General features: G+C 40.0%; 1 protein-coding gene across 1 annotated transcript in view; it reads right to left on the bottom strand.

Moving 5' to 3' along the window:
* Positions 1-22046, bottom strand: part of LOC117394376 (unconventional myosin-X-like) — a 108519-nt gene that overhangs the window by 31578 nt on the left and 54895 nt on the right. Inside the window, exons 4-17 of the mRNA XM_059020579.1 lie at positions 16572-16759; positions 9051-9185; positions 8005-8129; positions 7586-7599; positions 7396-7480; positions 7182-7285; positions 5936-6065; positions 5494-5612; positions 5142-5288; positions 4740-4840; positions 1698-1764; positions 1411-1503; positions 859-927; positions 149-231 (exon numbers count right to left, since the gene is read on the bottom strand). Coding sequence (XP_058876562.1) covers positions 149-231; positions 859-927; positions 1411-1503; positions 1698-1764; positions 4740-4840; positions 5142-5288; positions 5494-5612; positions 5936-6065; positions 7182-7285; positions 7396-7480; positions 7586-7599; positions 8005-8129; positions 9051-9185; positions 16572-16759 — 1460 coding nt within the window. The remainder of the gene's footprint in view (positions 1-148; positions 232-858; positions 928-1410; positions 1504-1697; positions 1765-4739; positions 4841-5141; positions 5289-5493; positions 5613-5935; positions 6066-7181; positions 7286-7395; positions 7481-7585; positions 7600-8004; positions 8130-9050; positions 9186-16571; positions 16760-22046) is intronic.

The raw sequence follows: 22046 nt of genomic DNA, 5'->3' as shown, positions 1-22046 counted from the left end.
ACCAAATTGGTCGTAGTTCTGCATTTATTCATTTGGCTGCGTACTTATTAGAGGGTAGTGTAACATTCACATCTCCACTATTGGGAAAAATACTTCAGACTGTATGTAACAGAATATTGTGACTGAAAGAACGCAAGAATATACAGACCTGCTTTCCTGCAGTAAATTAAGAACATCTTCCCTGAATGTATCTCTGTTCTTCTCAAGAATGCCCCTCACGTCATATAACACCTAAAAAGAGAAGCGGTAACACATTGGTTATACACCGAAGCTTATTTTACAGGCTTTCGCTTTCATAAGCAAGCAAATTTATAAAGTTATATTAAAAATACATTTAACACAGTGTATCCAAAGATAGCTTAACTTACTTGACTTCCAATCAGTTTAAAACTGAAAAACAAAAAGGTGATGCGACATGCAGCAGGGGGTCAAAATGTACTAAACATACACACACACGCTGACAAAGACACTGACACAGACACAGACACAGACACAGACACACTGACACTGACACAGACACACAGACACAGACACACACACACTGACACAGACACACTGACACAGACACAGACACACGCACGCACACACAGACACAGACACAGGCACAGACACACAGACACACGCACACGCACACACACAGACTGACACAGATACACGCACACACACACACACACACACACACCCACACACACTGACACAGACACACACACACGGTATAAATTCTAACCATTCCTATAAAATAGAGCTGTCTCTGTTACAGTCAGGCTCACAAATCAGACTGCATCTATTTACTTTTAAGAACCGGTAATGTTCTTTTCCACGTGCAGTCTACACAGTTTTAAGAACAAGACTAAATACCTCTCCAGCGTAGTGTTTCACTCCAAAATTGTGCACAGCAACCCGGGGCTTCACATAGAAGGGATTTTGCTAAGAAGAGAAATAAAACGATTAAATAAAAAATATTTGCTCTTGTGAAATGCATGACCTTTCAAACTGATGAAATTGTTTTTACTCTGTGATGAAGTATTGTATTATATCGATTCACAGACCCAGTCAAGCTTCCTAAGGATAGACATGCACTCTGTCTTGCTCTTTCAGCAGAACCTGCACATCCTGTAATATATAAAGGATTTTCTCTTTCTGTCCCCAAGTTAGTAATCAAAAAATCACACAAAAATACACTGGACACTTAATCACATAGAGTATGATTATTGGTTTTCCTAAACTTTTTAAACAAAATACTTGTTTAGTGATCTTAACAGCAGTAATGAAATCCTCTTCGGTTTAGAATAAATAGTCTCCACGGTCTTTAACTGTTGAGGGTTGATACACAAGCACTTTCATATGCTGTGCAACAACATAAGGGTATATTGCTAATGCATACAAAAAAAAAAACACACCACCACCTACCGAATGCTGACAGTGCAGTTTTGCCAGCAAAGTGCCATCAGTTGCCTTAGGAAAGTGGCTCTCTTCATTAATAAGGGCCAGTAGTCCCAGTTTCTATGTAAATACAAACAGAAATGTCTTTATATTACTGTGATCTTTTTGCAGCAGCACATCACAGTTTCAGTTTAGAAGTGACAGCATTAGAAGTCAACCCTATTGTAATTTAAAAGTGACATTGCTAGAGTATGGCAAAAAAAACTAAAATGTGTGTGTATTTGATTGAGTTTCATCAGGATTTTAAGATTTACCTTTTCGATTAGGTCCAAACACTCCCCATTATCCATCCAGTTTATATCTTCCCAAACCAAACCTTCCCTGGTGAAAGAAGCAGAATGTATAGTTTTTATTAACAGAACTCATGCTGCTTTTGTTTCAACGGGATTGCTACAGAACCCAAATAGAACATTTAGAACGTTTTTCTACTGTATTTAAGTGTACCGTTTTTCTGGCACCCACAGTGCACCTTTCCACATATATTTATTTAACATTTACAACATTTACAAAAAACACAATACTATTATCATACTATATGTCCTTGGGGGACGTTGCATTAAACTAGCTCATTTAAATTATTCTTGTTATTTTCCTCTGGGTGTCTGCTCTTGGAATGATTGTAATAGTATCGCAATGGGCTACTCAGTAGCTATTGCTAAACACAAACACCTTTCAGTCCCATCTTGAGGGACTCTCATCAATCAAATCATACTGGCCTCAGTGTACATTTAAATAACAGTCATATCACAAGCATATAATGCTTTACTTTGACATGCTTTAAAACATGCCACAGTGAATTATGCAGACAATGACCGAATTCAGCAGGGTCATATTAGGACTGGAAAGCAACTGTCAGATGCGATTCCCTGCAGTAATCAAAAATTATATCACACAATACATGTATGCCATACTAGTGATACACATTCATTTCTTATATTTCTCAGAAAAGAAAGTAGACCCATTTCTTAGTAATGCTGCCCATAATAGTGATCAATAAGAATCTGCAAAACGAAATGCTTGAATGTTTTATGTCAAACAGAAGTAGGAGGTAGATGACAGAGAGACTGATTTGATTATTAGTGTCACCTTCACCTCCTGCTCAAGCTTCACTCTTCTGCAATTGCCTTGTAATTCGCTGGTTGAGTTAATTGCTACATTGTTGCTACAAGCTGCATCAGCATGCCTGTTTTTCTTTCACACACTTAATATGTAAACTGAATTAATAAAAAGGTAGGACAATTGAAAAAAAAATCACTACATTTAAAATGTTAACCGATAAAAATACTGAGGAAAAACTCCTGACCTTGATTACCGTAAAAATGGTTTTATAGGTCGCACAGGCGTAAAAGTCGCTCCCCCCTTTTTGAGACTTCAGTTTTAGGAAAACACCTTTTTTGTGTTTAAAATATTGTTTTTACAATTGATTTTTTTCCCTACATGCTCAGCACAGATACATAAAGAAAAATACACAGATTTAGTTTCGAAATAACCCTTGTTTGTAACATTTTATTCCATCCGACAGTCGTGCTTTTCGTAGCTTTTTTGTTTTTTGGCTGACTGTCCTACTTTATCCAGTCTCAAATCCCTCGTTTCCACGATTACTATTTCCATACCGTGTCAGCACATAACTTAAACAGCACAGTAATGGAAGCATGCCAAGCTGTCCCCACGAAATATATACATTTGTGTAGATAACAGAAATGACGCAATACGTACAATGGTAACCATGGTAACACATGGTATCGACGACACGTCAAGACGGATGTGTTGAATCATTTTTTTGTTCTGTTTTGTTTTTTAAGCGATGTTTTTTTTTATATTAAAAACACAGGTAAAAAAATGGTAAAAGACAACGTATAGAAGATTTACATTATCACAAAGTTAAGTTATATTGTAAATTCACATTGGTTTTGCATAAACACTCTGACAATAACATTTTGTGTAAATTTAATTATTGATCTTATGTAAAGAAAATGTATGAATTACTTAACTTCGTGAACAAAAAATTAAAATGACCGAAAGCAGAAAAAAAAAAAAATCAATTAACTATTTACATAGAAGGGGAGGGCATGGTGCTGACACGCCAGGGCACGGTTTTTACAACAATCATGGAAACAATGTGGCACGCTTTCACAACAGTGACAGAACAATGCAGCACGATGCTGCAAGGTTCATGGAAACGAGGTAACAGACACCTGCATTATAATATTGCATTGCAGTTACGAACGGAAGACTTGATAAGTTTACTTGGCTTTCTAACCAATAGCTGTTTGCTACGGATCCCAGGGGCGGGTTCAGTCTCAATGTTGACAAATCAGTGGACAGATATTTGACAAAGATGGACACATATTGTGTTAACATATATTTTTTCTCCACTTACAAGCATCTGGGTCCAGAGGAGGTCAGTCAAGAGTCTGAAAGCTTGCATTTAACATTCAAAATGACTAAGGGTATTAAGAAAACCAATTAAAACTTTTAATTAGACCAGTGGTTTTGTGTTTCTACCTAGCAACATGACCTGAATGTCGTAGACCCTGAAAGAATAAATAGTGTTGTTGAAAGTTAAGTTTGTGTGAGCCATAACTGTGGCTGCAGTAATCCCATTGTGGCACTGGTACAGTAGTTAAATATTAGACACACTGGCGCTTATGTCACACCGGTGTATTAATCGCTCCCCCCTTTTTAGGGCCACCCAAAAATGACTAGAAAATCAACTTATACTGTTTTTTTGTTTTTTTTTTTAATGTAAATCTCTTATTGCCTTATTTTTCAGTAAAATAATGTATTTCCTGTTCATTGAAACACCGGCCTGCTGTTGGCCTTTCTCTTTAGGATGGCTTATGATGTTTTGCAGCTCATTTATTCCCTTAAGGAAATGCTACTTCTGGTTTCTAGTGAACGATAATGAAGAGGATGATTTGAAAAGTCCTGACAGGAATGCTGAGACCAGCAATGAGTCAACTGGATTTATTTACTGTTTTCATTGGGTATTCATGCAGCGCTACTAAAGCTCTAGCATTTCTAACCACTCAGCACAAATTATATCTTTAAATTGGAATATTTTACAAAAGAACAGACAATTCTGTTTTAACATTGTCAATTGTTTTTAACACTGCTGTTTAAATTTAAGGAGGTTTCGGAAATAGTAAGTGTGATTACTGCTATATTAAAATGTAGTTTATATTTCAGTGGGCCCTGTACCACAGTTCTTTAAGGCCTAGTTGTTATCTCCCTGCCAGTTAAATCAGAAGGCAAATCTATTTATTTCAGTGATAAATGTAAACTGTACAACTTACTTATTATATTCCAGTTGCTCCAAGGAAAAAATGTGCTTGTTGAAGTATTCCTGAAGTTTTTCATTTGCATAGTTTATACTGAATTGCTCAAAGCGATTAACCTGTAAACAGACATATGGCAGGAGAGGTCAAGTCTAGTTTGATCTAAATTTTCAAGGCATGACTGGCTTCATTATCAGTGACCCCAGTGCAAGTCAATTATAGCATACGAGTAGTTAACAGAACTGAAGCAGAGCCAGCTGTTCTTTCAAGGGTGTTTGTATACTAGTACAATCAACACTATTTCATTTACAATGTCATTAATAAAAGAAAGAAATATTCATGAAAAGCCATTGTATATCCAACCTTTAATATGAATCCTTCAATGATATGCAATTCAATTAAACTTCTCAAAATACCTACCTCAAAGTTTTCAAATCCAAATATATCCAGGATTCCTATAGACTTGAAGTCTTCCTTGCCTTTTATCCTGCTGTTGAGTTTTTTTATGATCCAAGAAAAGCATTGGGAATAAAGTGCCATGGCCATTGAATCTCTGGAATCTACTGCCTGCATGGGGAACACAGGTTTGTACACACAGCCTTCATTATGTAATATTGTGAGGGTCCACGGGCAACATGAGGTTTACAAGAATAATGAATTATAACAACTTTTTAAAACCCAAGCTTTTAATGTCTCACTTCTACTACATAAACCATCTGTTTAATGAAGTCAACATTTGTGAAACACAAGTTCTCTTAACCGAATCACTTACCTGCTCCACAGTCAGTGGTGTGGAGATCTCCTCTCCCCTGAGAAGCATAGATTTATGGGTAAGAACTTCTGCAAGCTGCATTGAGTCCAGCCCAAGCAACTCTGATGCTCTTCCCAAAGCTTAGAAGACAGAAAGACAGCAGGTAAATCAACCACAGGCTCTCTAGGACTTATAAGCAGTAGTAGATGTGCCGGCTTTGGCAGCTTTATGCTTTAAAATAATAATAATAATAATAATAATAATAATAATAATAATAATAATAATAATAATAATAATAATAATAATAATAATAATAATAATAATTAAAGATCAGTCCATGCAAATACATTCTTGTAATTTCTACAAACACCTCAATTTCTCAAATCAAAACACACTTATTTATTGGAAAAGACAGATAGATAGAAGGATAGACAGACAGTCAGTCAGACAGATATCCATTTACCTGATTTAGTGGAGACCTGTGCCCCGCCTGCAGTCATAAATTCAATGTTTCCTAAGTGCAGAACCCCTGCCAGGAGTCTAAGGATCTCATGGATGTCCTCATTACTGAACTGCATGACCTTCATTGCAGTCTGTATACAGAAAAAAAAAATCAGTTTAAATATAATCAAAACATCAGATTTCCCCATCAGAGGTGACTGGATATCACTTATGGATGTAAATGTTAGCTCTCCGCTCTCGTTGTCAGTACAGTATCTGCTTTCCTTTTTGAGTTCTGGGGTGCTGAAGGGATGTCGTTTCTGGACCGAAGCCACTCAGTACCCATTTACCCTGTGACATTGACACTGCATGCAGCATATAGACCTTGTGGTTGTTGTTGGATAAACAGAGTGGTTCAGGAGTTCTTGTAATAGCATTTGTATTACAGTGTCTTTGCAGTTTTGTCTGCATTTGGCTCCACTGTATTAACATACATTGCCACACATTATTAAACCAGAAGAGCAGCTCTGTGTATGAAGCGAGTATCAAGAATACTTCAGGTGGGGAAAATGTGGAAGGACCCAATTAAAACCAAACTCTAAGAATGGGCGCACAAGTACAGAATGCGATTAAAAAAAAAAGACATTTAAAAGAATGTATCCATTTTAAATGATATGGTAAATGAAGTTGATTTATCTGCAGTTAATCTAAATACAGTTACCAACACTAGTTTGGTTTGCAATATTTTTTATAGAATTTCTTGGACCCAGGTAAACACCTACCCCCCAACTTCAGTTCTTTACCCAGGTATGTTTAAATGAGCAATCTGTACAAATATCTTCAACAAATGAATGACTTGAATAACTGGTCATGGGAGCAAGTTCTAGTATCCATGGCCGCATGCCAAGTGCACACATACATATTGCATCATTTACAAAACCTCCCAAAATTACCAATTATTCACCTAATTCCCTTTGCTACAAGCAACTTCTATAAACCTCCCTGTACATTAGCACAAGGCGTTTCCTATATTTAAACTTAAAGGGAAGGGAGACAATCTTGGCAAAATGTTGTTATTTCTTTTGACTTGCAGAAACGAACAGGCTTTAAAAACGCATTGTTGTTTAGTCCGTCCTCCACCATTAGCATTCAAAAAAGCATAACGATTGAAGAAATTCTAAGAAGGCTGGAAAAGCTCCCACTGGCTCCCCCTGTTACAGTTAAGCTGTAGTGTATTTAACAGAAGCAAAGCTGCCAAAGGGTTTTACCATGACATCCTGGAAGGTCTCCAGGTCATTGATTGTCTTGTCCGCTGTGCATCCAGACTGTTTCAGGTAATAGTAGTTTTCAGCTTGGGATAGATGGAATTCTTCTGCAAAATTAATCAAAAATGAAAGGTGTTATTCTGTTGAATGTTACAAGTGGATTTTTATGAAGTGTATAAGGAATCTTAATACTCAGTATCCTCCCTCTCTACCTTACCTTTTTGTTCCCTATCAGTTCCTGTCAGCAGTGCATAGAAAATATGATAGTTCCTTTCACCAGGGTTCTGTCTGACTACTCGGTTCTTTACAGGGAAAAACACACAAAACAACAGAAGTCAATACAATCATTGAAATTGGTTTGAATAACAAAATTAACAGCTTGAAAAAAAAAAAAGAATACAACATACCTTTTCTAATAAATCTTTATTAAAAAGTCACAGTTAAGGCAAATGACTAGTATTTTTTTATTTCCTTTTAAGGTCTAACAGAAAAAAGTACACAGTTATTTGGGATTATTTATACATTGGCATCTTGCGGTGGTTCTGCTTCTGAAATGAGATTTGAAAATATCTTACCGTGCAGTAAATGGTGTATTAAAAGTATAGTATTAAAGAACTAAACAGTTCCGTTTATAGAAGAGCTTTAAGAGGTTATATGTAAGTGATGAACATGCCTTCATTTTACAGCCTGCCAATGACACTTTCCCCAAGCAATTCTGGACGAGAAAGGATCGAATTGTGCCAACATCTGCATGAGCACTTAGGACTAATGGTGCATGGTAGTAGTTCCTATTCTGTCAACAGATGGCATTGTGTACAAAGGATACAATCTACAATTTTTCCTCCCTGAATGTTCCCCTTCTGACAAAAGTTCAGCTGAACAAACTTCCCAAACCGGCTGGAGTTGTTATTGTAAACTGTTTTGGCATTTCCAAAGGCTTCCATGATGGGGCTATAAGATATCAAGAAGAAAAAAAAAAAAAGTTATTTATATCAACCATAAAGATACAGAATACGTACATGCCGATCAGCACAATTAGGACATTAGGTCTTTATTACACATGTGCTGAAACTATCTGGAAATACAATGCTATCCCTTAAAAGTGAATGTCTTTTTTTTGCTGCTGAGAATTTCAATAGTCATAAACAATCAGTATCAAGTACCATAATGTTGTGAGTAGAAGTCCATGCTCCTGGAGTAGACGTTTCTTTTTTGTTTCACAGATAGGTGCATGCACTTACATTCGCGTACTGTCACACAGTAAAGGTGATTATGATTGGAAATCATGACTACAGTAGAAACACAAAGAATGTATTGCTTAGCTTTGTATTTTATATTTGTATGTTCAACTGACAATAAATAATCCATCGTAAGTTGCTGATGTTAAAAGTTGTTTTATGCTTTTGCTCAAGATTTTGGTTTGATTAAAATCTGTGTTTTCCTTCAATTCTCCCACACACAAACACCCGGGCTTACATCCACTACAATTCCATATCTCCACCTCATCTTTTTATTGACATTTTCTTTTTTGTTTTCATCTTTGGCGATGTTGCTAACTCAGCTCTGTGTTTAAACGTGGCAAAAATACAAGGCACAAACTAATGAGAAGATGGAATACTGTGGTGCAAGAGCAGAGTGTGGATCAGTGTTTTGATGAAGGTGAAACACAGTGAAATGACAGTGCCTTCTTCCAAAGATATTGTGTGAGTGATACTTTCTCAATCCACAAGAGGGCAGCACTAAGTTACATTAGCAAACCAATAAGAGGGAATACATTACGCCAAACAACTGATCATAAAATCCAGTTCTGCCTGTTCTTCGTAAGCATACAAAAATAAAATGAATACAAAAATGCATAAACAAACACTGCACCTGCTTTCCAAGAGGGCCTGTTCCACATGTGAAGTCTTTTCATTCGACGTCACCTCCAGTGAACGCTGGCTCATGGCTGAGAGGAATCGGAGGATGAGCTTTGTGCTTTCAGTCTTCCCTGCTCCACTTTCTCCACTGAAAAAGCAAAAAGAAAATCAGAAACAAATACCATGTTATGATTATTATTATTTATTTCTTAGCAGACGCCCTTATCCAGGGCGACTTACAGTTGTTACAAGATATCACATTATACACATTATACATTATTACACATTATACACTTATGACATAATTTTTTACATACAATTGCTCATTTATACAGTTGGGTTTTTACTGGAGCAATCTAGGTAAAGTACCTTGCTCAAGGGTAGAGCAGCAAAAAAAATATTATCACGTTTTAAAAAAGCATGGAATGTATATCATCATTAAATTGGTAGTTAATAACATTTTATACAAGCGATACTGAAAGAGCATCATATAAAACTGTTTTACAACCAAATAAAAAAATAAATAAATACATGACACCATTTTTGCAGGACTATCTAGGTAAAGACTTGTTCATAATCTTGCTTAGGCAGTGTTCTATTCAATTGCATGTTATTGTACTTAAATTTATAAACAGAACTAATTTTATCGATATCTAGGTTCGTTCATTTTTGTATTTAAAGATTAAGTTGCTGCTTAAATTACAGGAGAACTGTGTAGCAGAAGAGGTGGCCAGCAGAGGGCAGTAAATCCTTTTTAGACCATAAAACTACCCTGGCACATGTCATACACAGAAGCAAATTTTTATTATTATTAAGTCATTTAGAAGACGCTTTTATCCAAATTGAGAGGTTTCATTGAGTCTGTAAACTAACAAGAAACTGCTCAGAGCAAAATGTTACACCTAGTTCAACCATATGTTTCTGGTTAGTTTTATAGCACATTGTTTGTTTTATTTATTTTAACATAATAGGGCCCATAGGTTTAACAAAACAGCAATGAATAGACATACTAAAAATATACATTACCATTAAGACTTATGGGCATTAAAATGAATCATTTTATTGATCCATATTTGTTCAATCGTAAAAACATTACTTTTAATGTAAATTTAAGCCGACATTTAATTTAAAACATTTCAGAACCTACAATGGTTCACCCAATGTACCTGTTAAATCGGTTTGAAAGAGTAGATGACTCTAAAGCATCCACTCTGTCCAGAATAAAAATGCTATTAAAAGAGTGGCAACTATTCTGCCCTTTCGTGTGCAGTCAACCAAATGGCAATGCTCTTATTGGCTTATTGTTCAGGAGCGAAACAGGACACATTTCTGAAAAGTTCTGCTACTGAACTTTGCTGTCAAGACTGACATGGTAAGTTTGCACAATTAACCACATTGGGAGGTGGTGAGGAGGGGGTGGTGAGGGGGGTTGGTGAAGAGGGGGGGTGGTGAGGGGGGAGGTGGTGAGGGGGGAGGTGGTGAGGAGGGGGTGATGAAGAGGGAGGTGGTGAGGAGGGAGGTGGTGAGGGGGAGGTGGTGAGGAGGGGGTGGTGAGGAGGGAGGTGGTGAAGGGAGGTGGTGAGGGGGGGTGGTGAGGGGGGGTGATGAGTAGGGAGGTGGTGAGGGGGAGGTGGTGAGGAGGGAGGTGGTGAGGGGGGGTGGTGAGGGGGGAGGTGGTGAGGAGGGAGGTGGTGAGGAGGGAGGTGAAGAGGGAGGTGGTGAGGAGGGGGTGGTGAAGAGGGGGTGGTGAAGAAGGAGGTGGTGAGGAGGGAGGTGGTGAGGGGGGGTGGTGAAGAGGGAGGTGGTGAGGAGGGTGGTGAGGAGGGGGTGGTGAGGGGGGGTGGTGAAGAGGGAGGTGGTGAGGGGGGGTGGTGAAGAGGGAGGTGGTCAGGAGGGGGTGGTGAGTAGGGAGGTGGTGAAGAGGGAGGTGGTGAGGAGGGGGTGGTGAGGGGGGGTGGTGAGGGGGGTGGTGAAGAGGGAGGTGGTGAGGAGGGGGTGGTGAGGGGGGGTGGTGAGGGGGGGTGGTGAAGAGGGAGGTGGTGAGGAGGGGGTGGTGAGGGGGGATGGTGAGGGGGGATGGTGAAGAGGGAGGTGGTGAGGAGGGAGGTGAAGGGGGAGGTGGTGAGGAGGGGTGGTGGTGAAGAGGGGGGGTGGTGAAGAGGGAGGTGGTGAGGGGGGGTGGTGAGGAGGGGGGGTGGTGAAGAGGGAGGTGGTGAGAAGGGGGTGGTGAGGGGGAGGTGGTGAAGAGGGGGGATGGTGAAGAGGGAGGTGGTGAGGAGGGAGGTGGTGAGGGGGGGTGGTGAGGAGGGGGGGTGATGAAGAGGGAGGTGGTGAGGAGGGAGGTGGTGAGGGGGGGGGTGGTGAGGAGGGAGGTGGTGAAGGGAGGTGGTGAGGGGGGAGGTGGTGACGGGGGGTGGTGAGGGGGGGTGATGAGTAGGGAGGTGGTGAGGAGGGAGGTGGTGAGGGAGGTGGTGAGGGGGGGGTGGTGAGGGGGGAGGTGGTGAGGAGGGAGGTGGTGAGGAGGGGTGGTGAAGAGGGAGGTGGTGAGGAGGGAGGTGAAGAGGGAGGTGGTGAGGAGGGGGTGGTGAAGAGGGAGGTGGTGAGGAGGGAGGTGGTGAGGAGGGGGTGGTGAAGAGGGAGGTGGTGAGGGGGGTGGTGAGTAGGGAGGTGGTGAAGAGGGAGGTGGTGAGGGGGAGTGGTGAAGAGGGGGGGTGGTGAGTAGGGAGGTGGTGAAGAGGGAGGTGGTGAGGAGGGGGGGGTGAGGGGGGGTGGTGAAGAGGGAGGTGGTGAGGAGGGGGTGGTGAAGAGGGAGGTGGTGAGGAGGGGGGGGTGAGGGGGGGTGGTGAAGAGGGAGGTGGTGAGGAGGGGGTGGTGAAGAGGGAGGTGGTGAGGAGGGGGTGGTGAGTAGGGAGGTGGTGAGGAGGGAGGTGAAGGGGGAGGTGGTGAGAAGGGGGTGGTGAGGGGGAGGTGGTGAAGAGGGGGGATGGTGAAGAGGGAGGTGGTGAGGAGGGAGGTGGTGAGGGGGGGTGGTGAGGAGGGGGGGTGATGAAGAGGGAGGTGGTGAGGAGGGAGGTGGTGAGGAGGGAGGTGGTGAGGGGGGGTGGTGAGGAGGGAGGGTGGTGAAGAGGGGTGGTGAAGAGGGGGAGTGGTGAAGAGGGAGGTGGTGAGGGGGGGTGGTGAGGAGGGAGGTGGTGAGGAGGGGTGGTGAAGAGGGAGGTGAGGAGGAGGTGGTGAAGAGGGGGGATGGTGAAGAGGGAGGTGGTGAGGAGGGAGGTGGTGAGGAGGGAGGTGGTGAGGGGGGGTGGTGAGGAGGGGGGGGTGAAGAGGGGTGGTGAAGAGGGAGGTGGTGAGGGGGGGGTGGTGAGGAGGGGGGTGGTGAAGGGGGGGTGAAGAGGGAGGTGGTGAGGGGGGAGGTGAAGAGGGGGGGTGGTGAAGAGGGAGGTGGTGAGGAGGGAGGTGAAGAGGGGGGGTGGTGAAGAGGGAGGTGGTGAGGAGGGAGGTGAAGAGGGGGGGTGGTGAAGAGGGAGGTGGTGAGGAGGGAGGTAAAGGGGGGAGGTGGTGAGGAGGGAGGTGGTCAGGAGGGAGGGTTTGAGGGGATGGTGGAAACATAACATCATTTACTGACACATTCTTGTTATATTCATTGTGTTCTGTCAGAGTAAATGTAACTACAAATCATGCAATGCCTCCTTGGGTGGCATTGCAAAGTACATTAAAAATAAAAAAATAAAAACTTTTTAATATGTCGTGGATGTTTAAGCCAACATGGTTTTATACACCCATAACTACTTTCTTGGACTGTTTGGATGTTTTTATTGTTCCTACTGTATATCTACACACTGATGTCTCAGACAAATGTACACTGTAGAGATGACATACACTTTCATTTAACTTTACACATGTGGAAATGTTTGAGCAGTACTTGACATTATGTGATTTTCTTACTCAAGTTAAAATAGTAGCCAGAAACATTGGGACTGCCGTATAAAAATGAGCCATATTTTCACAACTATGTTTGAACAACTTTGGCTCTGATTGCCAATTTCACAAGTACATTGGAAGCCCGGAGATCCAGAATGCTTTTATTAAATTAGATAAGCGAGCTGGCTGTGTGTCAGCTCCACACTTCTCTTAGGAACAGTCACTTTTCACTGAACTGGATTGTAACCAGAGTTACATTTCAGGAGACTGGGGTTACAGACTGGGATTCCTTCAATATTATATATTAACATTGCTACATGGTGGCACTCTTTATACAGAACCCAACATCACAGCTGTACACCTTACTGCACCACTTTAACAAATTAGCTGCCATGCTAACCAATTTGACTTAATATCAGGGCCCTATACCCCCACATTCTCAATAACCTACAGCGTTTAAGAATGTCTTACCTATAGTTTCAACACAACTAAATAAGCAGTTCAGCAGATCTAAAGCTGTAAAGTATTCAGGCACCTCCAGTATATTCCTATCTCAATAAATATGCACTCCCAGGAGGGGATAAGAAGTGGATGTAATCCACGTCTGCCAGACACAGGGTTTAGTACGAATAACTAGGAATCCAGTATCACAGTTTACTACCAAAATATGTGTTCATTTACAAGTGCATTTGAGTAATTTGACTTGTTGAAAGTGTTATCCTAGAAGTAGCAGTAGAGAAACACATACTGGAGTTAAAACTGAAAGATTAGCATGTGCAAGCAGCCTTTCAAATTCATTGACAAAGTCTGCATTTCATTAGATGGTCCTACATTTTTTTTTCAGGTGTCAGAATGTTGACAACATGGTGTCCCTGGTAATGTTATAGATGAGAATGCTGGTACTGTATGCGAAAAACGTTTCTGAAAGTAAACATTTTACTCTACCAGTACTGAGAAGCTGAACACCACAGGAGTGAAATGTGGTATGGGAACACACTTGTAGAAGAGCATGACACCTCATGAGTGAACCAATAACAGTATCTGACTGTTCGTGACTTGGCTGTGGTGCACAACTACCACGTTATGAAGCTTTAGTGTATTAGCAATATTACACAACGCCAATTAATCAGCATTTTTGTGTGTGACTGGACCAGAGCTGTCTTGCCATTTTAAATGGTGACCCCTCCTGCAAGTTGTTTCATTTGCAGCTGGGGGTTTAAAGAATGTGCTGCATGAATTAAATGTGCAGGCCTCAAAACCATTTTCTTCTCAGCTGTGGTTTTAGCTTTTATTTACCCACAGTGCTCCAGCCCCTTTCTCTCCTTTATTTCATATCCAGGGGCTGCTCAAGGCTGGATCCTATTACCTGCATGCTTTGGGGTCTTTCTTCCTTCCTTGCCCCAGTTTAAGGTGCCAGGACACCATTTATTTCCATAAACTTTTGAATTATTAAACAATTAATCTGCTGTTGTTTGACCATTGATACACGTTTGTGATATACTATGTAGAACTAGACTTTTAAAGTAGTATACAATATTATTATTGACCTCCATGCCACTTAAACTGTTTTAATAAAAACATCAACAATAAGAATTGGCAAGGTTGTAATCAATGTAACATTTTGTTAATACACCTCCAGTGTTCATTTCGTAACTTCACTTCAGATTTAAACGACATGGGACAATTTTGCCGAAAGTGCTTTAGCTAAATAATGATCTACGCAATAGAGAATGAAACAAAAACACAGTGTAGAATAGTGAATAGGTGAGAAATGAATATTCTAAAAAGTAGATGACAATCAAATAAACATTTAAAAAAACAAAAATAACATAAATTTCACTTTTAGCCACCATTTGCATTGACTATGTTACTCCCCCCACCCTGCAACTTCACTGTAAAGTGGGTTATGCTGTATTTTAATTCAACATTAACAGCATTAGCTGTTCCACAACTAGCTGTTTAAACCAACAAAAACATACCCCTGCTAATATATCTGTGACATAGTAACAGAGTGCACAGTCCTCCTGTTCAACCTCCTCAGAGAAAGGAAACCACTTGAGGTAACTCTGCAGCAATTTAATACACAACTCTGTGCTGGCTTCATATATATACATATATACATATATATATATATATATACATATATATATATATATATATATATATATATATATATATATATATATATATATATATAATGTCACTACTGTGCCGCTGGCATCTGTCATTAACAATCGTCTGGTGTTGCAAAAAAGCCTTGTCATGTGTTGAAGCACCACCGCTGAAGCCATCAGGATGATGTCTATTGAAAAGCACTCTATAACTCATTATCCCCCAATGACTGCTATTTCTTCAAACAATTAAAATGTAAACCTCATAAATTATTTATAAGAGAAACACTCTCGACATTAAAGCAAATGAACAAGAACAAACCCGAAACACACAAGGCAAACCTGAAACACACACACGACAAACCCGAAACACACAGGGCAAACCTGAAACACACACACGACAAACCCCAAACACACAAGGCAACCCTAAAACACACACACGACAAACCCGAAACACACAAGGCAACCCTAAAACACACACACACACACACGACAAACCCGAAATACACAAGGCAAACCTGAAACACACACACGACAAACCCAAAACACACAAGGCAACCCTAAAACACACATACACACGCGACAAACCCGAAACACACAAGGCAAACCTGAAACACACACACGACAAACCCCAAACACACAAGGCAACCCTAAAACACACACACACACACGACAAACCCGAAACACACAAGGCAAACCTGAAACACACACACGACAAACCCCAAACACACAAGGCAACCCTAAAACACACACACACACACGACAAACCCGAAACACACAAGGCAAACCTGAAACACACACACGACAAACCCAAAACACACAAGGCAACCCTAAAACACACACACACACGACAAACCCGAAACACACAAGGCAAACCTGAAACACACACGACAAACCCCAAACACACAAGGCAACCCTAAAACACACACACACACACGACAAACCCGAAACACACAAGGCAAACCTGAAACACACACACGACAAACCCCAAACACACAAGGCAACCCTAAAACACACACACACACACACGACAAACCCGAAACACACAAGGCAAACCTGAAACACACAGAAGACAAACCCGAAACACACCACAAAAAAGAGGGAGATAAATGTTTTGTACTAGTTGATATTGTAAGGGTTCCATGACTTTGTCAGTATTTGAACAGTGGTGTGTGCATTTTTCAATACATCCAGTATATAAAGTCCTGCAAGCTTGATTGAGTACTGTGGTAGCACAGCTGGTAAAGAGCCTGGGTTCGAATCGCAGGTAGCAAGTGAGGTAAATTTGGTGGTAAAAAAAAACAAACAAACAAAAAAAAACACTATAGGAATTTCAAATGTATTTACTTCCAGAGGAAAGAAAAGGTGATGGGAGCAGACCATCTGTGTAAGCATTGCAGTACTGTTGGACCCCATGTCAATTAGAGGCTTTTAATCTAGCTGCTAAATAAGAACATGCTGGCAACTGCATTTAAAACAATAACATACAGTACACAACTTACCTGATGAGAACACACTGGTTTTCAAGACGTTTCCAAAGACAGCGGTAACACTCATTGGCCAAAGCAAAGATGTGAGGGGATATTTCTCCTAGATGATGTTTGCTGTAGGACTCCACTGTGGGAGTGTCATACAGGCCTGGAATAACCTTGTAAGGGTTCACAGAGGCTAGAATGGAACCTATATATGTCTGCAAAGAAGAAAAAAGGGATCACTTGAATGTTTTTAAATTAATTCACATATGTAGTTAAATATAAATGAATAAATTAAAACCTTACAACTAAGTGAGAAGAAAGGGACCCTCTTAAAAAATCAAGGGGTCAGTAGTGGAACTTACTCAGCACCTTACACTAGGTGTTGCCCAGAGTATCAATAATGCCCATTTCTTTAATATAAATCACCCTTTTACCAACCATATTTATTGTATGTTGATAATTAAACATTTCAATGTTGATTGGACTTGTCAGCTTTGTGCAGGGCGTCTCTTACTACAAGACATTATTCTGCACCATTAGAGCTGCCAGAACCATTCAGCATTGTTTTTCAGTCCTCACGCCCATACATGTGATCGCTTAAACAAAAAGAGCCTCCCTATACACAACACACTTTATTACAGGATGAGTTACCATAATTACAGGGACCCTATAGCAATGTTACTGTGCACTCCGTTATGTATTTCCTGGAATTGCAATCTTGTTGCTGTAAATTATTCTGCAGCCTCTGACCGATTCGTTAATGCTGGTTCACAATAATAGAACTTATGCTAAATACAAGTAATCAAACCACTTCCAAGTATACAACGGTTCAGTAGAGAGAAATACAGGAAGCACTGAGAAAACCCAGCCATATTTACAGGCAATAACTACAGATTATTTTACTACTATAACTGGAAATGAGCTTGGTAGGGTGAGAAGTTATAAGGGCAGAGTACTGTACAGGGTACTGATTTGAGCTCCAACACTATTACACTCACATGTGCTAAACAGCTCTCCCGTTCTGGGGGTGACCACTTCCTGTTTGGACCAAATCACCATGATTGAGGTTAAAAGTGCCCTGGTTGAAAAGAAGCTAAATACAACAATAACCTTCCGTGGCCATAAAGGTTTTGAATGGTCAAGGTTTTTAAAAAAAAAAAAACAGGTTAATTTTAAAACACAAATACAATTATCAGTTCACACACCCCTAAAATTACATATAAAATGATCTATGTATACAGGCATACCAGTTTACAACATATTCCATCCCAAGAATACTAATTAATACAGTGAAATCTAATAAAACACTCTTCAGTAAAAACACTGTGTACTACTTTATTTAAAGAAAAAAAAAATGTATTGAAAAAGCTTCCCACCAGCAAATCAGATCTGGCTGAAATGGATACTTTACAGGTTCTTCATATACTGTATTGTATTCATGTTAACCATAAGTCTTATGGTGTCCAGAGTGACACATTTTACAATAGAGACACCACTGAAAAAGTCTCAGGTTGAGTTAAACATAAATAAACACCATTTACGTTTAGATTTTGTTGTGCTTAGCTACTCAGTGTGTATCCGAGAACAAGGGCAGCAGTGTGGAGTAGTGGTTAGGGCACTGGACTCTTGACCAGAGGGTTGTGGGTTCAATCCCCAGTGGGGGACACTGCTGTTGTACCCTTGAGCAAGGTACTTTACCTAGATTGCTCCAGTAAAAACCCAACTGTATAAATGGGCAATTGTATGTAAAAATAATGTGATAACTGTATAATGTGAAATAATGTATAACGTGATATCTTGTAACAATTGTAAGTCGCCCTGGATAAGGGCGTCTGCTAAGAAATGAATAATAATAATAATAAGAAGACCTCATTATAAAGCAAGCTGGCAAAACATTCCAATCCCAGGAGCTTCACAGCAGTATAGAAACTTTCTCAAACCCATTTAGCTTGCATTGTTCCAGCAAATCGTTGAGGGTCAAACAGCCCAGTGTGCCCAGCAATATTTTCAGTGTAAACAGAAAAGAAAGCAAGCGGTTCTCGAGATTTTTCACTTATGCCAGGTTTTAATAATGACAGGAACCCACTGAAAAGCAGCTATTTCATGCATGCGCCAGGCTCCTCCCAACAAGATTCAAGTATTAGGTAGGAGAGGTCCTTTACTTTTATGCTCTACGGTTTTTATTTTGTTATTTTTTTTTGCGCCAGTACGAAGCAGCGCTAAAGACAAGTGCAGAAGATTTTCAACTTTAGGCAGACCACAAGAAGCATTGTTGCAACTGGTTCTGAAACTCAACTGGAGCAAATCAGAACAGCACTGAACATATATCCCAGTCTAAACAGAGGAATAACCCAAAAAGACAGATTGTAACCTGTCTTTTGACTTTATAAAAACAGTTTTATCCAATTACTGATGTTACTAAAAATAATGTCATTTTGCCTGTTAGGACCATTAAAGTTGTAGTGACCACGATATAGAGTTGCAGTAGTCGAGAGGAGACAAATGCACGACAAAGTATCTCCGCACCTGGGAGGGAAAGGTAGGGACGGACTTTGGAGATGTTTCGAAGATGGTAGAAGGAAGATTTGACCACGGAGGAGATGTGGGCATCAAAGGAGAGGTTGCTGTCAAGAAGTACACCAAGGCTTCCTACTGTGAGGGAAGGCAGCAGCAGACAGTTTCTGAGGTTCAGGGCAGCTATATTGAGATTCTTAAGTTGAGTTTTAGATCCTACAAGAAGGAGTCTGGATTTCCTAGTGTTCAGCTGAAGAACATTGGCAAACATTCAGGCCTCGATGTCTTGAATGCAAGCCGAGAGCCGGACCCTGGCAGAGGGGCTTCCAGGGCCGAGTTTTAAGTAGAGCTGGGTGTCGTCAGCATAGGAGTGAAACATGAGGCTGTGTTGGCGGATGAGGTGACCCAAGGGAAGCATGTAGATATTGAAGAGAAGGGGCCCAAGAACAGATCCTGCTTATCAAAAAACTGTTTCGTTGCCAACAATAAATGATTCTCAAGGCAAGCCACAATGGCTTACATTGACCAGGAGAAACCCATTTTACCACTGTGGGGCATCAATGAAGAGGAGAAAATGAATGAACTGTCTGAAGCTGTGCAATGTTCACCCAGTCCATATCCCACATTCAATTATTTTACCACCCCCAAACCTGTCCAATATGGCAGCCAACAGAGCCAAAACAACCAATGGAACATCAGTAAGGGATATGACATGAGCACTACAGATTTAATCAAAGAACAATGGGATTCACTTGACAAATTAAATACACAACTCATTTGTTTTTCATGGCAACTATGTTGTAATCCATGCTTGCAATGTTAAACAAAGTGCAAGGTTAATAATGAAATACAATTTATAAAAAGCCGATTTTAAGCTTGAAAATGTAGATTTAAAACGTGTATGTCTTTATAAAATGCAAGTGTTAGTGCCGTGCAACCTCTAAATACCTCTAATTAAGTAAACCCACCCATCAGTGCTGTCACATGCCAGTGGATTTACCAGTGTTATGCTAAATTCACTTCTTGCAGAATGTATTACCTATCAAAATATATACAAGTACAATGTTGGTGTGATGTGTTCTGTTTAACAATTGTGGCATTAATAATGAAGACAAATGTTAAATCGGTGTCTCCCTACATCCCTATTCTAAAAATGACAGTAAATCACCAGTGAAGGAAAACCCCGCAGTAAGAGTGTTGAGTGGAAGGGTATGAAGAGCCGACAGTGTTTAGGTCAAATAGACTTAACCTCCTGTTATATAGGCCTACAGTTAAAACAGCTGCTGGCAATGACTGTATAGAACAGCTGTGGTGATAATATCTACCACCATTTACATGAATATGAGATACACAAGGCTATTCTTAGTTACCAAGATGGGAAACGAACGGCCACAATCTTAACTCAACACCATATCAAACGTATTAATTACACAGCATATATGCTTTTTGTATAAACTCCACAATGTTTATCTTTTGCTTACATCTGAAGCCTAATATTTCAACTGAGGCTATACCTAATTCAGTCATTCTGTTTCATGTAGCTTTATCAGTATCTTATCACTAGTCTAATGTAAATGTGTGTGTCTTCTAAATGACATTTCTTACAAATCACTGCAAAGAAGAGTGTCTGTGTAAATATTCATCCTCTTTATTCTGTCGTTCTGAAATGTGGCAGAATCTGCAGATTTCAGAGAACAATTTCCTCTGTTCAACAAAGCAATAACATCACTCCATCTGACTTCAATCATCAACTGAATACAATCCATGTGAAACACACACTATCCAAATACACAAATTCGACATAAATGCATCTGAAACTAGGACCATTTTTATAGTAGCACAATGGTCAGGGATATAGTGGAGTGAACTACTGATCTCCAGTAGAGAAAATATATTTTAAACAAAACCAAAAAGAAACCCAGAACCTTTTATTTTCCTGGATAAGAAAAAGGCTTCACAGCTATGCGAGGTTAGGGGTTTGAGCTGGTAAAGTTTTACATTCTAGTTTTAGCACAGTTTACTGTACACTTTAACACATTTGAACCTCTGATAGATGAGCAGAGAACAAGGCTACCACACTATCTGCATTAAAAAAACTGCTTTATTTATCATGCCATAAATAATCATTTATTTGATAAGTCATTAACCATTTATTGCAGTTCAGTTCATGTAATAGACAGTTGAGAAATACACTTGTTTATTCTTTGTTTTAGGAACAGTAAACTTTTTCATTCAAAACAAATCTATTTTCTGCTTCTAGGGTAAAGGCTGAGAAGATAATTCAAACTGATTACTTGATTGAACATTTACAATATATGGTGCGGTTGCACCATTTACTCAGCAGGTCTGCTAGGTTCAAATTAACAACTTTAAAACAAATGTTACCACCACTGCCACTTTTGTGATATCTGTAAATCCTACTACAAATGTATTAAAATATTTATAACATAAATGGAAAACATATATCAGTTATAATATTTGTTTTTAATCTATCCCTAAATGAAGCACACACAGAGGGCTGACAAGTTGAAGGTCACTCCAGCAGGCCCAGCACAGATGGGTTTTTATTTTTTCTTTAAAAAAAAAAAAAAGGGATTTGTTCATTGAACACGTGACCTTCTTCAGTGCATTCCAAAAGTTCAAGCAGCTTGATGATTCCTAACAGTTAAGTGACACAATACAACAGGCTTTGGTTCTAAAAAGAAATTGATAATAGGTTAAAAATGAATTTGTCTGTCAAACCACTGGTTTCAAGCAATTACAAGTTGTAACCAATGATGTTTTCTCATGCAATTTCATCAAACATACCATAAATAAGAAAGAAAGAAAGAAAGAAAGGAAGAAAGAAAGAAAGAAAGAAAGGAAGGTTTTCCTAATTGCCCCTGGCTACAGTATACCTGATGTGAAATTTCTGCAGGAGAGATTTAAATGGGAAGTCCCTCACTCTGGGTTACGGGATAAGAAATAAGGCCACAGATGGTTACAATC

Source organism: Acipenser ruthenus, chromosome 3 (genome assembly GCF_902713425.1).
Source record: "Acipenser ruthenus chromosome 3, fAciRut3.2 maternal haplotype, whole genome shotgun sequence".
NCBI classification, from domain to species: domain Eukaryota; kingdom Metazoa; phylum Chordata; class Actinopteri; order Acipenseriformes; family Acipenseridae; genus Acipenser; species Acipenser ruthenus.
The sequence above is the reverse complement of the archived record's forward strand: the minus strand, read 5'-3'. Positions and strand labels throughout refer to the sequence as shown.